Source organism: Oncorhynchus mykiss, chromosome 22, assembly GCF_057628025.1.
Source record: "Oncorhynchus mykiss isolate SJ-2025 chromosome 22, ASM5762802v1, whole genome shotgun sequence".
Lineage (NCBI taxonomy): Eukaryota > Metazoa > Chordata > Actinopteri > Salmoniformes > Salmonidae > Oncorhynchus > Oncorhynchus mykiss.
Window position 1 is genome coordinate 55,104,947 of NC_143043.1, and position 15,848 is coordinate 55,120,794.

At 44.4% G+C, this 15,848-nt stretch overlaps 1 protein-coding gene across 1 annotated transcript in view; it reads left to right on the plus strand.

The window, feature by feature from the left end:
- The window catches only part of LOC110519289 (neuropilin-2), a 187,742-nt gene that overhangs the window by 80,348 nt on the left and 91,546 nt on the right, over positions 1-15,848 (plus strand). Inside the window, 2 exon segments of the mRNA XM_090215093.1 lie at positions 5,442-5,597; positions 6,217-6,386. Of these exon segments, the coding sequence (XP_090071219.1) occupies positions 5,442-5,597; positions 6,217-6,386 (326 nt within the window).

Genomic DNA, 15,848 nt, shown 5'->3' on the forward strand with positions numbered 1-15,848 from the left:
TCCCCTGTCAGCTCTTGGCAGCTCCTCTAGTGATCCCCTGGCAGCTCCTCTAGTGGTCCCCTGGCAGCTCCTCTAGTGAAGCTCTGGCAGCTCCTCGAGTGATCCCCTGGCAGCTCCTCTAGTGATCCCCTGGCAGCTCCTGGCATCTCCTCTAGTGATCTCCTGGCAGCTCTTGGCAGCTCCTCTAGTGATCCCCTGGCAGCTCCTCTAGTGGTCCCCTGGCAGCTTCTCTAGTGAAGCTCTGGCAGCTCCTCGAGTGATCCCCTGGCAGCTCCTCTATTGATCCCCTGGCAGCTCCTCTAGTGATCCCCTGGCAGCTCCTCTAGTGATCTCCTGGCGGCTCCTGGCAGCTCCTCTAGTGAACCCCTGGCAGCTCTTGGCAGCTCCTCTAGTGATACCCTGGCAGCTTTTGGCAGCTCCTCTAGTCATCACCTGGCAGCTCCTCTAGTGATCCCCTGGCAGCTCCTCTAGTGATCCCCTGGCAGCTCCTGTAGTGATCCCCTGGCATCTCCTGGCAGCTCCTCTAGTGATCCCCTGGCAGCTCTTGGCAGCTCCTCTAGTCATCACCTGGCAGCTCCTCTAGTGATAGCCTGGCAGCTCCTCTAGTGAACCCCTGGCAGCTCCTCTAGTGATCCCCTGGCAGCTCCTATAGTGAACCCCTGGCAGCTCCTCTAGTGATCCCCTTGCAGCTCCTCTAGTGACCCCTGGCAGCTCATGGCAGCTCCTCTAGTGATCCCCTGGCAGCTCCTCTAGTGACCCCTGGCAGCTCATGGCAGCTCCTCTAGTGGTCCCGTGGCAGTTCCTCTAGTGGTCCCCTGGCAGCTCCTCTAGTGATCCCCTGGCAGCTCCTCTAGTGATCCCCTAGCAGCTCCTCTAGTGAACCCCTGGCAGCTCCTCTAGTGATCCCCTGGCAGCTCCTGGCAGCTCCTCTAATGATCCCCTGGCAGCTCCTCTAGTGATCCCCTGGCAGCTCCTCTAGTGATCCCCTGGCATCTCCTGGCAGCTCCTCTAGTGATCCCCTGGCATCTCTTGGCAGCTCCTCTAGTCAACACCTGGCAGCTACTCTATTAATAGCCTGGCAGCTCCTCTAGTGAACCCCTGGCAGCTCCTCTAGTGATCCCCTGGCAGCTCCTCTAGTGATCCCCTAGCAGCTCCTCTAGTCATCCCCTGGCAGCTCCTCTAGTGATCCCCTGGCAGCTCCTCTAGTGATCCCCTGGCAGCTCCTGGCAGCTCCTCTAATGATCCCCTGGCAGCTCCTCTAGTGAGCCCATGGCAGCTCTTGGCAGCTTCTCTAGTCATCACCTGGCAGCTCCTCTAGTGATCCCCTGGCAGTTCCTCTAGTGAACCCCTGGCAGCTCCTCTAGTGATCCCCTGGCAGCTCCTCTAGTGATCCCCTGGCAGCTCTTGGCAGCTCCTCTAGTGACCCCCTGGCAGCTCTTGGCAGCTCCTCTAGTCATCACCTGGCAGCTCCTCTAGTGATCCCCTGGCAGCTCCTCTAGTGATCCCCTGGCAGCTCCTCTAGTGATCCCCTGGCATCTCCTGGCAGCTCCTCTAGTGATCCCCTGGCAGCTCTTGGCAGCTCCTCTAGTCAGCACCTGGCAGCTCCTCTAGTGGCCCCCTGGCAGCTCCTCTAGTGAACCCATGGCAGCTCCTCTAGTGATCCCCTGTCAGCTCCTCTAGTGATCCCCTGGCAGCTCCTCTAGTGATCCCCTGGCAGCTCCTCTAGTGACCCCTGGCAGCTCCTGGCAGCTCCTCTAGTGATCCCCTGGCAGCTCCTCTAGTGATCCCCTGGCAGCTCCTCTATTGATCCCCTGTCAGCTCCTCTAGTGATCCCCTGGCAGCTCCTCTAGTGATCCCCTGGCAGCTCCTCTAGTGACCCCTGGCAGCTCCTGGCAGCTCCTCTAGTGATCCCCTGGCAGCTCCTCTAGTGACCCCTGGCAGCTCATGGCAGCTCCTCTAGTGGTCCCGTGGCAGTTCCTCTAGTGGTACCCTGGCAGCTCCTCTAGTGATCCCCTGGCAGCTCCTCTAGTGATCCCCTAGCAGCTCCTCTAGTGATCCCCTGGCAGCTCCTCTAGTGAGCCCCTGGCAGCTCCTGGCAGCTCCTCTAGTGACCTTCTGGTTCATCATGAGGAGTGGCAACGCTTCTTTCTAGGTGGAGGGTAGGAAACTGGCAGGGCAGAGACTGTTTCTTTCTAGGTGGAGGCTGGCAGGGCAGAGCCTGCTTCTTTCTAGGTGGAGGGTAGTCTTGATCTGGTAATGCTCATGTGTATTGATATGATAATGTACCTCTAGTATTGATATGATAATGTCCCTCTAGCCTTTATATGGCAATGTCCCTCTAGTCTTGATATGATAATGTACCTCTAGTATTGACACGGTAATGTACTTCTAGTATTGATATGGTAATGTACTTCTATCATTGATATGGTAATGTACTTCTAGTATTGATATGATAATGTCCCTCTAGTCTTGATATGGTAATGTCATGTGTATTGATATGATAATGTCCCTCTAGTCTTGATATGGTAATGTCATGTGTATTGATATGATAATGTCTCTCTAGTCTTGATATGATAATGTCCCTCTAGAATTGATATGATAATGTCCCCCTAGTATTGATATGATAATGTCCCTCTAGTCTTGATATGGTAATGTCATGTGTATTGATATGATGATGTCTCTCTAGTCTTGATATGATAATGTCCCTCTAGAATTGATATGATAATGTCCCCCTAGTATTGATATGATAATGTACCTCTAGTCTTGATATGGTAATGTTATGTGTATTGATATGGTAATGTCTCTCTAGTCTTGAAATGATAATGCCCATCTAGTCTTGATATGATAATGTACCTCTAGTATTGATATGATAATGTCCCTCTAGCCTTTATATGGCAATGTCCCTCTAGTCTTGATATGATAATGTCCCTCTAGTATTGACATGGTAATGTACTTCTAGTATTGATATGGTAACGCACTTCCAGTATTGATATGGTAATGCACTTCTAGTCTTGATATGATAATGTCCCTCTAGTCTTGATATGGTAATGTCATGTTTATTGATATGATAATGTCTCTCTAGTCTTGCTATGATAATGTCCCTCTAGAATTGATATGATAATGTCCCCCTAGTATTGATATGATAATGTCCATCTAGCCTTTATATGGTAATGTTATGTGTATTGATATGGTAATGTCTCTCTAGTCTTGATATGATAATGCCCATCTAGTCTTGAAATGGTAATGTCCCTCTAGTATTGATATGATAATGTCCCTCTAGTCTTGATATGGTAATGTCATGTGTATTGATATGATAATGTCCCTCTAGTATTGATATGATAATGTCCCTCTAGTCTTGCTATGGTAATGTCATGTTTATTGATATGGTAATGTCCCTCTAGTATTGATATGATAATGTCCCTCTAGTCTTGATATGGTAATGTCCATCTAGTCTTGATATAGTAATGGCAGGCATATTGATATGGTAATTCCCTGTGTATTGATATGGTAATGTACTGTGTATCGATATGGTAATGTACTGTGTATTGATATGGTAATGTCCATCTAGTCTTGATATAGTAATGGCAGGCATATTGATATGGTAATGCCCTATGTATTGATATGGTAATGTACTGTGTATTGATATGGTAATGCCCTGTGTATTGATATGGTAATGTCCATCTAGTCTTGATATAGTAATGGCAGGCATATTGATATGGTAATGCCCTGTGTATTGATATGATAATGTCATGTGTATTGATATGATAATGTCCCTCTAGTATTGATATGATAATGTCCATCTAGTCTTGATATGGTAATATCCATCTAGTCTTGATATGGTAATGTCATGTGCATTGATATGGTAATGTTCTGGTGTATTGATATGGTAATGTCCTGTGTATTGATATGGTAATGCTCCTGTGTATTGATATGGTAATGTTCCTGTGTATTGATATGGTAATGTCCTGTGTATTGATATGATAATGTCCATCTAGTCTTGATATAGTAATGGCAGGCATATTGATATGGTAATGCCCTGTGTATTGATATGGTAATGTAATGTGTATTGATATGTTAATGCCCTGTGTATTGATATGGTAATGCACCTGTGTATTGATATGGTAATGTTCAGTTCAGCCCTATCAACAAATAATTATTTATCCTATTTGCTCAAGAGGCCTATTTCATATATCCAACCACTCCAAAAACAAGGAAAAATCTATATTTCTGATCGATTGCTTTTCCTCGTTTACCTTGTCTTCTGTACCTGGGAGTCAGAGAGAGAAGGAGAGAGTGAGAAAGTGAGAGAAAGAAAGAAAGACAGAGAGAGCTACAAGATTAATGTATTAGTCCCAGAAACCCCGGCTCATAGCCCTTCTTACCGCCCTCCCGCACCCCCTACTCCCTCCCACCCTCCTTCCACCTTAGAATCCTAAATCACTCAGCTGTTGACACACAAAGTCCTGGAATTAAGAGGTGGAAGAGAAATAGAATGAGAAGAGCGTAAGAAACGGGCATGAATCACTTTGGATCAAGGGAACGGAGGGAAAGAAAGCGCGTCTGATCCAAGGGGTGGAGGAGTGAAGACGAGGGACGGAGAGAACAGAGAGAACAGAGAGAACAGAGAGAACACCTCACCCCTCGTTAAACCCAAATGACTTATCACGTGATATTAGATCAAGGCATAAGAGAGATAGACGGATGAAATAAAGAGATTAGGCTGAGACATCCCATTGTTTCCCAGTGGAATCTCTCTATAGCCTGCCCCGCGTGCTGAGAAAGACAGGATTGATCTTTTTACATGCCGTACTTGTAATTTCCAGTGTTGTTTTGCCCCAGCTAAGTGTTGTTGATCTGTTCATAATTTGTCTGGTTGAGAATTCATCCGGGTCAGTAACCTTGTTGGACATTATGAGGGTGCTGACGTTAGGGCAAAGGCTACTAATGCTGATTTGTGTGTTGTGTTATGCTATCTAATTCTATGCTATGTTATGTTATGATGTGTTATGTTATGCTATGTTATGTTATGTTATGTTATGCTATGCTATGCTATGTTATGCTATGCTATGTTATGCTATGTTATGTTATGCTATGCTATGCTATGTTATGCTATGCTATGTTATGTTATGATGTGTTATGTTATGCTATGTTATGCTATGTTATGTTATGTTATGCTATGTTATGTTATGTTATGTTATGTTATGCTATGCTATGTTATGCTATGTTATGTTATGCTATGTTATGTTATGCTATGTTATGCTATGTTATGTTATGCTGTGTTATGTTATGCTATGCTATGCTATGTTATGTTATGTTATGTTATGTTATGTTGCATTACGTTACATTATATTATCTTATATTAGGCTATATTACGTTATGTACATATGTCACATAATGTCATGTTCCTAATGGTGGTCTCCGGTTTGTGTATGTGTTTGCAGTGGGGCCTCTGATAGGACGTTACTGTGGAACTAAGATCCCTCCTGAAATCACATCATCTACAGGTATCCTGTCTCTGTCCTTCCACACGGACATGGCCGTGGCCAAAGATGGCTTCTCTGCTCGCTACAACATGACACACAAAGAAGTCAGCGACAGTAAGTACTGCTGTGTGTGTGTGTGTGTGTGTGTTTATTGATCCTTCTCTCTTCAGTTCTGTATCTGACTGTCTACCTGTCATTGATCGATTGGTTGATTGATTGGTCCACCTCTCATTGATTGATTGGTTGATTGATTTGTCCACCTGTCATTGATTGATTGGTTGATTGATTGGTCCACCTCTCATTGATTGATTGATTGGTCCACCTCTCATTGATTGATTGGTTCATTGATTGGTTCATTGATTGCTTGATTGATTGGGCCACCTGTCATAGATTGATTGCTTGATTGATTGGTCCACCTCTCATTGATTGATTGGTTGATTGATTTGTCCACCTGTCATTGATTGATTGGTTTATTGATTGGTCCACCTCTCATTGATTGATTGGTTTATTGATTGGTCCACCTCTCATTGATTGATGCGTTGATTGATTGGGCCACCTGTCATTGATTGATTAATTGATTGCTTGATTGATTGATTGGTCCACCTCTCATTGATTGATTGGTTGATTGATTGGTTAATTGATTGCTTGATTGATTGGGCCACCTGTCATTGATTGATTGATTAATTGATTGCTTGATTGATTGATTGATTGGTCCACCGTTCTCCTCCCCCAGCCTTCCATTGCAGTAACGCGTTAGGTCTGGAGTCAGGGAAGATCTCTGACGACCAGATCACTGCCTCCTCTTCCTTCTATGACAACACATGGTTGCCACGGCAGGCCCGCCTTAACAACGGCAACAACGCGTGGACACCCAACGAGGACAGCAGCAAGGAGTACATCCAGGTGAGACTCCATATTTAACAACTGTGTTAAAAGTGCCTCGTGTCTCGTCTATCACAGGTCGTGTGGACAGAAATGGAATCTCATTCTCGTTCAGGGAGTGTAGATTCCGTCCAATGCAGATCAACGACCTGTGATAGACTTTTAAAGGTAGTTAACCCAAATGTTTGCAGAGATCAAGAGATCAAGTTGGAATCACCTTTAGAAGTAAGAGGTTTATCTGTTTGAATCTCAGTCTTTTGGCTGAGGACTTGAGAAACAGACAGACGTTAAGTTTCTCCATGAGTCAGAATATACATACATAGACGCAACATTAATAGTGGCTTCATACCTACAATGTGGTAAAATGTGGTATGATGTGGTATGATGTGGCATGATGTGGTACTATGTGGTACTATGTGGTACTACGAGGTACTATGTGGTACTATGTGGTACGATGTGGTATTGTGTGGTACTATGTGGTATGATTTTGTACTATATTGTACTATGTGGTACAATGTGGTATGATGTGGTACTATGTGGTATTGTGTGGTACTATGTGGTATGATGTGGTACTATGTGGTATGATGTGGTACTATGTGGTATGATGTGGTATGATGTGGTACTATGTGGTATGATGTGGTATGATGTGGTACTATGTGGTACCATGTGGTATGATGTGGTACTATGTGGTATTGTGTGGTACTATGTGGTATGATGTGGTACTTTGTGGTACTATGTGGTTTGATGTGGTACTATGTGGTACTATGTGGTATTGTGTGGTACTACGTGGTACGATGTGGTACGATGTGGTACTATGTGGTATGATGTGGTATTATGTGGTACTATGTGGTATTGTGTGGTACTATGTGGTACGATGTGGTATGATGTGGTACTATGTGGTATGATGTGGTACTATGTGGTATGATGTGGTATGATGTGGTACTATGTGGTATGATGTGGTATGATGTGGTACTATGTGGTACCATGTGGTATGATGTGGTACTATGCGGTATTGTGTGGTACTATGTGGTATGATGTGGTACTTTGTGGTACTATGTGGTTTGATGTGGTACTATGTGGTACTATGTGGTATTGTGTGGTACTACGTGGTACGATGTGGTATGATGTGGTATAATGTGGTAATATGTGGTACTATGTGGTATGATGTGGTATGATGTGGTACTATGTGGTGCGATATGGTTTGATGTGGTACTATGTGGTATGATGTGGTACTATGTGGTATGATGTGGTATGATGTGGTACTATGTGGTATGATGTGGTATGATGTGGTACTATGTGGTGCGATGTGGTTTGATGTGGTACTATGTAGTTTGATGTGGTACTATGTGGTACTGTGTGGTATTGTGTGGTACTATGTGGTATGATATGGTACTATGTTGTACTATGTGGTACTATGTGGTTTTATGTGGTACTATGTGGTACTATGTGGTATGATGTGGTATGATGTCGTACTATGTGGTTTGATGTGGTACTATGTGGTATGGTGTGGTACTATGTGGTACTATATGATATGATGTGGTATGATGTGGTATTGTGTGGTACTATATGGTGCGACATGGTTTGATGTAGTACTATGTGGTTTGATGTGGTACTATGTGGTACTATGTGGTATTATGTGGTACTATGTGGTACGATGTGGTATAATGTGGTACTATGTGGTATGATGTGGTACTATGTGGTATGATGTGGTATGATGTGGTACTATGTGGTATGATGTGGTACAATGTGGTACTATGTGGTATGATGTGGTACTATGTGGTATGATGTGGTACTATGTGGTGCGATGTGGTTTGATGTGGTATTATGTAGTTTCATGTGGTACTATGTGGTACTATGTGGTACTGTGTGGTATTGTGTGGTACTATGTGGTATGATGTGGTACTATGTTGTACTATGTGGTACTATGTGGCTTGATGTGGTACTATGTGGTACTATGTGGTATTGTGTGGTACTATATGGTGCGATATGGTTTGATGTAGTACTATGTGGTTTGATGTGGTACTATGTGGTATGATGTGGTACTATGTGGTATGATGTGGTATGATGTGGTACTATGTGGTATGATGTGGTACAATGTGGTACTACGTGGTATGATGTGGTACTATGTGGTATGATGTGGTACTATGTGGTATGATGTGGTATGATGTGGTACTATGTGGTATGATGTGGTACAATGTGGTACTACGTGGTATGATGTGGTACTATGTGGTATGATGTGGTACTATGTGGTGCGATGTGGTTTGATGTGGTATTATGTAGTTTCATGTGGTACTATGTGGTACTATGTGGTACTGTGTGGTATTGTGTGGTACTATGTGGTATGATGTGGTACTATGTTGTACTATGTGGTACTATGTGGTATGATGTGGTATGATGTCGTACTATGTGGTTTGATGTGGTACTATGTGGTATGGTGTGGTACTATGTGGTACTATGTGGTATGATGTGGTACTATGTGGTATGATGTGGTACTATGTGGTACTATGTGGTACTATGTGGTGCGATGTGGTTTGATGTGGTACGATGTGGTATGATATGGTAATATGTGGTACCGTTTATAGGCCATCTGTAGACCATCTATAGGCCATCTGTAGACCATCTATAGACCATCTGTAGACCATCTAAAGACCATCTGTAGACCATCTATAGACCATCTATAGACCATCTATAGGCCATCTATAGACCATCTATAGACCATCGATAGGCCATCTATAGACCATCTATAGTCCATCTGTAGACCATCTAAAGGCCATCTATAGACCATCTATAGACCATCAATAGGCCATCTATAGACCATCTATAGACCATCTGTAGACCATCTATAGACCATCTGTAGACCATCTATAGACCATCTATAGACCATCTATAGACCATCTATAGACCATCTGTAGACCATCTATAGACCATCTATAGACCATCTATAGACCATCTATAGGCCATCTATAGACCATCTATAGACCATCTATAGGCCATCTATAGACCATCTATAGACCATCTATAGACCATCTACAGACCATCAATAGGCCATCTATAGACCATCTATAGACCATCTGTAGACCATCTATAGACCATCTGTAGACCATCTTTAGACCATCTATTGACCATCTATAGACCATCTGTAGACCATCTATAGACCATCTATAGACCATCTGTAGATCATCTGTAGACCATCTATAGACCATCTGTAGACCATCTGTAGACCATCTATAGACCATCTGTAGACCATCTGTAGACCATCTATAGATCATCTATAGACCATCTGTAGACCATCTATAGATCATCTATAGACCATCTATAGGCCATCTATAGACCATCTGTAGACCATCTATAGACCATCTATAGACAATCTCCCATTCACGTTGCTGTCTGGCTTGAGTTACAACAAGCGTATTACAACCATGAGAGCACTCTGAGGACAGGGGACACACACACGCACACACACACACACACACACACACACACACACACACACACACACACACACACACACACACACACACACACACACACACACACACACACACACATTCACACACACACGGCAATAACCATAAGGTAGGAGACAAGGACTTTTGGCATCAGTGACAGTGACAGTGACAGTGACAGACATGTCTCTAAATCGTGGTGGCCTTCTCTGTTGCCAAGCCGGAAGACAGGAAGGGCCTAGTTTAAGGCCAGCACGTCCAGGAAGAGCTCCGACGCTTGAGGCACGCTGCCAGGGTTCAGTATAGCAGAGATAGCAGGTGGTGACAGGAGGGACATTGGGTTTCAGAAGCACCAATTGTCGTTACCTTTATCGGTGTGCTACTCCCAGCTGAGCCTCCTATTGGGCCTTTCCTCTCTCTCCCCAGATAGGGGACAATGGCTGTGTGGCATCCTCCTCTCTCTCTCTCTCTCTCTCTCTCTCTCTCTCTCTCCAGATAGTGGGCCAATGGCTGTGTGGCATCCTCCTCTCTCTCTCTCTCTCTCTCTCTCTCTCTCTCTCTCTCTCTCCAGATAGTGGGCCAATGGCTGTGTGGCATCCTCCTCTCTCTCTCTCTCTCTCTCTCCAGATAGGGGCCAATGGCTGTGTGGCATCCTCCTCTCTCTCTCTCTCTCTCTCCAGATAGTGGGCCAATGGCTGTGTGGCATCCTCCTCTCTCTCTCTCTCCAGATAGGGGCCAATGGCTGTGTGGCATCCTCCTCTCTCTCTCTCTCTCTCTCTCTCTCCAGATATTGGGCCATTGGCTGTGTGGCATCCTGCTCTCTCTCTCTCCCCAGATAGTGGCCATTGGCTGTGTGTCATCCTCCTCTCTCTCTCTCTCCATCCTGCATTCTTTCTCCTTTCCTTCTTCTCTTGGTACTCTCAAACAAAATAGTCCAAAGGCTGAGAGCCTAATATAGTCTATAACAGGTTGTATATAGTCTATAACTAACCTAATATCTAATGTCTATAACTAACCTAATATCTAATGTCTATAACAGGTTGTTAATAGTCTATAACTAACCTAATATCTAATGTCTATAACTAACCTAATATCTAATGTCTATAACTAACCTAATATCTAATGTCTATAACAGGTTGTATATAGTCTATAACTAACCTAATATCTAATGTCTATAACTAACCTAATATCTAATGTCTATAACAGGTTGTATATAGTCTATAACTAACCTAATATCTAATGTCTATAACTAACCTAATATCTAATGTCTATAACAGGTTGTACAAGTTGTTTTACTTCTTGTAAATAATATTTGTTGGTCTGTGGTGTGTAATGAGGAGCAACCAGACACCGTACTTGACACATTTATGAAAGTCAATTGCTTATTCCAATTGCTAATAAGAACGCACCCATTAACAAAATGACTGTAGAAACTGTTAAATCCCCGTGGATTTATGAGAAATGGAAAAATTGTACCGTTGAGCGGGTTGAGGCAAAAGAAATGGCAAATAACCAAGTCTGGCTGCACAACCGATTAGCAAAACGACACAACCGATTGGCAAAACGACACAACCGATTGGCAAAACGACACAACCGATTGGCTGTACTGCAAACTGAGAAATCATGTGACTTAACAGAATAAAAAGAAGGATAAACTATGAAACAAAGATAAATGACATAAAGAATGAAAAAAAGCTTTGGAGCACCTTCAATGACATTTTGGGCAAAAAGGCAAACTCATCTTCATCATTCATTGTAATCATTTTTATCAGATTCATCACAAAACCCACTGATATTGCCAAATACTTTAATGATTTTTTCATTGGCAAGATTATCCAATTTAGGCATAACATGCCAGCACCAAACGTACACACTACACATCCAAATATATCTGACTCAATTATGAAAGACAAGCATAGTGATTTTGAATTCCGTAAAGTGAGTGTGGAAGAAGTGAAACAATTATTGTTGTCTATCAACAATAACAAGCCACCGGGGTCTGATAAACTTGGATGTAAAATGACTGAGGATTATAGCTGACGATATTATCACTCCTATGTGCCACATCTTCAATTTAAGCCTACTAGAAAGTGTGTTCCCTCAGGCCTGGAAGGAAGCTAAAGTCATTCAGCTAACCAAGAATAGTAAAGCACATTTTACTGGCTCAAATATCTGACCAATCAGCCTGTTACCAACCCTTAGTAAACTGACCAGATACGATGTTATTTTACAGTAAACAAATTGACAACAGGCTTTCAGCATGCTTATAGAGAAAGACACTCAACAAGCACAACACTTACACAAATAACTGATGATTGGCTGAGAGAAATTGATGATAAAAAGATTGCGGGGGCTGTTTTGTATGACTTCAGTGCGGCTTTTGACATTATTGATCATAGTCTGCTGCTGGAAAAAAAACGTTGTTATGTATGTTATGGCTTTACACCCCCTGCTATAATGTGGATGAAGAGTTACTTGTCTAACAGAACACAAGGGGTGTTCTTTAATGGAAGCCTCTCCAACAGAATTCAGGTAGAATCAGGAGTTCCCCAGGGAAGATGTCTAAGCCCATTATTATTACATTTCTTTACTAATGGCATGCTTCTGGCTTTGAGTGAAGCCAGTGTGTCTATGTGTGTGGCTGACTCAACACTATATACGTCAGCTACTAAAGCGACTGAAATGACTGCAACACTTAACAAAGAGCTGCAGTTTGTTTCAGAATGGGTGGCAAGGAGTAAATTAGACCTTATTATTTATAAATCTAAAACATTGTATTTGGGACAAATCATTCACTAAACCCTAAACGTCTGTCCATAATAAAGCGATGCTCTACCTTCTTAACAACACTATCAACAAGGCAGGTCCTACAGGCCCTAGTTTCTACCTTCTTAACAACACTATCAACAAGGCAGGTCCTACAGGCCCTAGTTTCTACCTTCTTAACAGCACTATCAACAAGGCAGGTCCTACAGGCCCTAGTTTCTACCTTCTTAACAACACTATCAACATCAGCAGGTCCAACAGGCCCTAGTTTTGTCGCACCTGGACTACTGTTCAGGCGTCTGGTCAGGTGACACTAAGAGGGACTGAGGAAGATTACAATTGGCTCAGAACAGGGCAGCATGGCTGGCCCTTGAATGTACAAAGGGAGCTAACATTAACAATATGCATGTCAATCTCTCCTGGCTCAAAGTGGAGGAGAGATTGACTTCATCACTACTTATATTTATGAGAGGTATTGACATGCTGAATGCACCGAGCTGCCTGTCTAAACTACTGGCACACAGCTCAGACACCCATTCATATCCCATTTTGGACCTTCACAGTCCCCAAGTCCAGAACAGACTATGGAAGGCACACAGTGCTACATAGAGCCATTACTAGATGGGGACTGTGAAGAGACACACACAGGCACAGACACACATACACACATTAACATGATAAGACACACACTCTACACAGACATACACATGAATGTTGTATTGTAAATATGTGATAGTGGAGTAGTGGCCTGAGGGAACACACTAATCTGTCTCTCAGTCTATCTCTCTCTCTCTCTCTCTCTCTCTCTCTCTCTCTCTCTCTCTCTCTCTCTCTCTCTCTGTGTGTCTCTCTCTCTCTCTCTCTGTACAGTGACGAGTGCAGAGTGACATTCTGTGACGGTCTTTGTCAGTCTCTCTCTCTCTCTCTCTCTCTCTCTCTCTCTCTCTCTCTCTCTCTCTCTCTCTCTCTCTCTCTCTCTCTCTCTCTCAGTAAAGTGACAAGTGCAGAGTGACATTCTGTGACCGTCTTTGGCAGTCTTCTCTCTCTCTTTCTCTCAGTATAGTGGCCATTGTGACAGTCTGTGGCAGTCTGTTATGTGGACCTTTCTCTCTCCGTATAGTTTGTGTCACTCCGTAGTGCCATGTAGCAGTGTTCTGCAGTCCCCGCGTTCCTGCAGAGGTCCCAGCTGTTTTCCTGTGTTAACACCTAGCAGAGGGGCCCTGCGTGCTCCCCAGGCCCCCCTAGCTGCCTGCATGGCTGTCTGTCTGTCTGTCTGCCTGCAACTAGCTGTCTGTCTGCCTGCAACTAGCTGTCTGTCTGCCTGCAACTAGCTGTCTGCCTGCGACTAGCTGTCTGTCTACCTGCGACTAGCTGTCTGTCTGCCTGCAACTAGCTGTCTGTCTGCCTGCAACTAGCTGTCTGCCTGCGACTAGCTGTCTGTCTACCTGCGACTAGCTGTCTGTCTGCCTGCAACTAGCTGTCTGTCTGCCTGCAACTAGCTGTCTGCCTGCGACTAGCTGTCTGTCTACCTGCGACTAGCTGTCTGTCTGCCTGCGACTAGCTGTCTGTCTACCTGCGACTAGCTGTCTGTCTACTTGCGACTAGCTGCCTTCTTCTCTGCCTCAGACAGCCCATCTTGACAAACAGCTGTCATAAATGCCAGCATGCCTCTCCAGCATACATCTTATGCCCTATTCCCTGCATAGTGCACTACTTTTGACAAGTGCCCTATGGGAACCCTATGGTAATAGGGCCACTATGTAGAGAGTAGGGTGCCGTTTGGGACGTAACCCCAGAGCTACCAACGGGGCCTCTGAAAAGGACTCTCATGATTGTGTGACGCGTGCTCCTGGGCATGTGTGTTTCTGCTAAGCTGTGTGTGTTGGCTCAAGAGCCACGTGTGTGTTTCCGTGGAGATGTCAGTGTAAGAGATTTAGTGGAGAGAGAGAGAGAGAGAGAGAGAGAGAGAGAGAGAGAGAGAGAGAGAGAGAGAGAGAGAGAGAGAGAGAGAGAGGGAGAGAGAGAGAGAGAGAGAGAGATGCATCCTGTTTCTACATACGGTGTCCTCTTCTGGTCTACTGGGAAGGAAGCCTGGAAGAGACACTTCGGACTTCTGACTGAGTCCTTAACTTACTGTTGCAGACAGACAGACAGACAGACAGACAGACAGACAGACAGACAGACAGACAGACAGACAGGTGGACAGACGGACATGCGGACATGCGGACAGACAGACAGACATGTGGACATGTGGATATGTGGACAGACAGACAGACACTATATAGGGAATAGGGTGCCATATGATACACTATATAGGGAGTAGGGTGCCATATGATACACTATATAGGGAGTAGGGTGCCATATGATACACTATATAGGGAGTAGGGTGCCATATGATACACTATATAGGGAGTAGGGTGCCATATGATACACTATATAGGGAGTAGGGTGCCATATGATACACTATATAGGGAGTAGGGTGCCATATGATACACTATATAGGGAATAGGGTGCCATATGGAACACACACAAGTGTGTCTCTGTCCTGTTCCGCCACCTGATGATGCGAGTGAGGCTCCTCCTCTCTTCTCTTCTCTTCTCTTCTCTTCTCTTCTCTTCTCTTCTCTTCTCTTCTCTTCTCTTCTCTTCTCTTCTCTTCTCTTCTCTTCTCTTCTCTTCTCTTCTCTTCTCTTCTCTTCTCTTCTCCTCTCCTCTCCTCTCCTCTCCTCTCCTCTCCTCTCCTCTCTTCTCTTCTCTTCTCTTCTCTTCTCCTCTCCTCTCCTCTCCTCTCCTCTCCTCTCATCTCCTCTACTCTACTCTACTATACTCTGACAGTAACTGCCACTTGATTGATGAGGGTCCTTCCTGGGTAATCAACAGTTAGCAGCAGTCCTCTAGACATTGATTTAGTGTCTACCTGCCTGTCTCCCTGCTGGCGTCTAGGCAGAGGCACAGCCTGTATTGCAAATTGCACCTTATTGACCTACTGTATATAGTCTCTATGTGCTCTGGTCAAATGTAGGGAATAGGGTGCTATTTGGGATGGAACGGAAGGGCGAAGGGGGAACGGGAACACCTGTCTCTCTGACAGATGACAGACGCTGCAGTTTTCGCCTCTTATGTTTAGTATGACGTCCCCGGGTTGGCGAGCAGAGAGTCAGGGGCTGCGTTCCAGATGCATCATCAGAGTGCGACGCATTCTGAATGTAGAACGTCATTTTGTTGTTTTGAGCGCTTCTGAAAAAGCGTTTTCCTCGAAAACAAAACGATT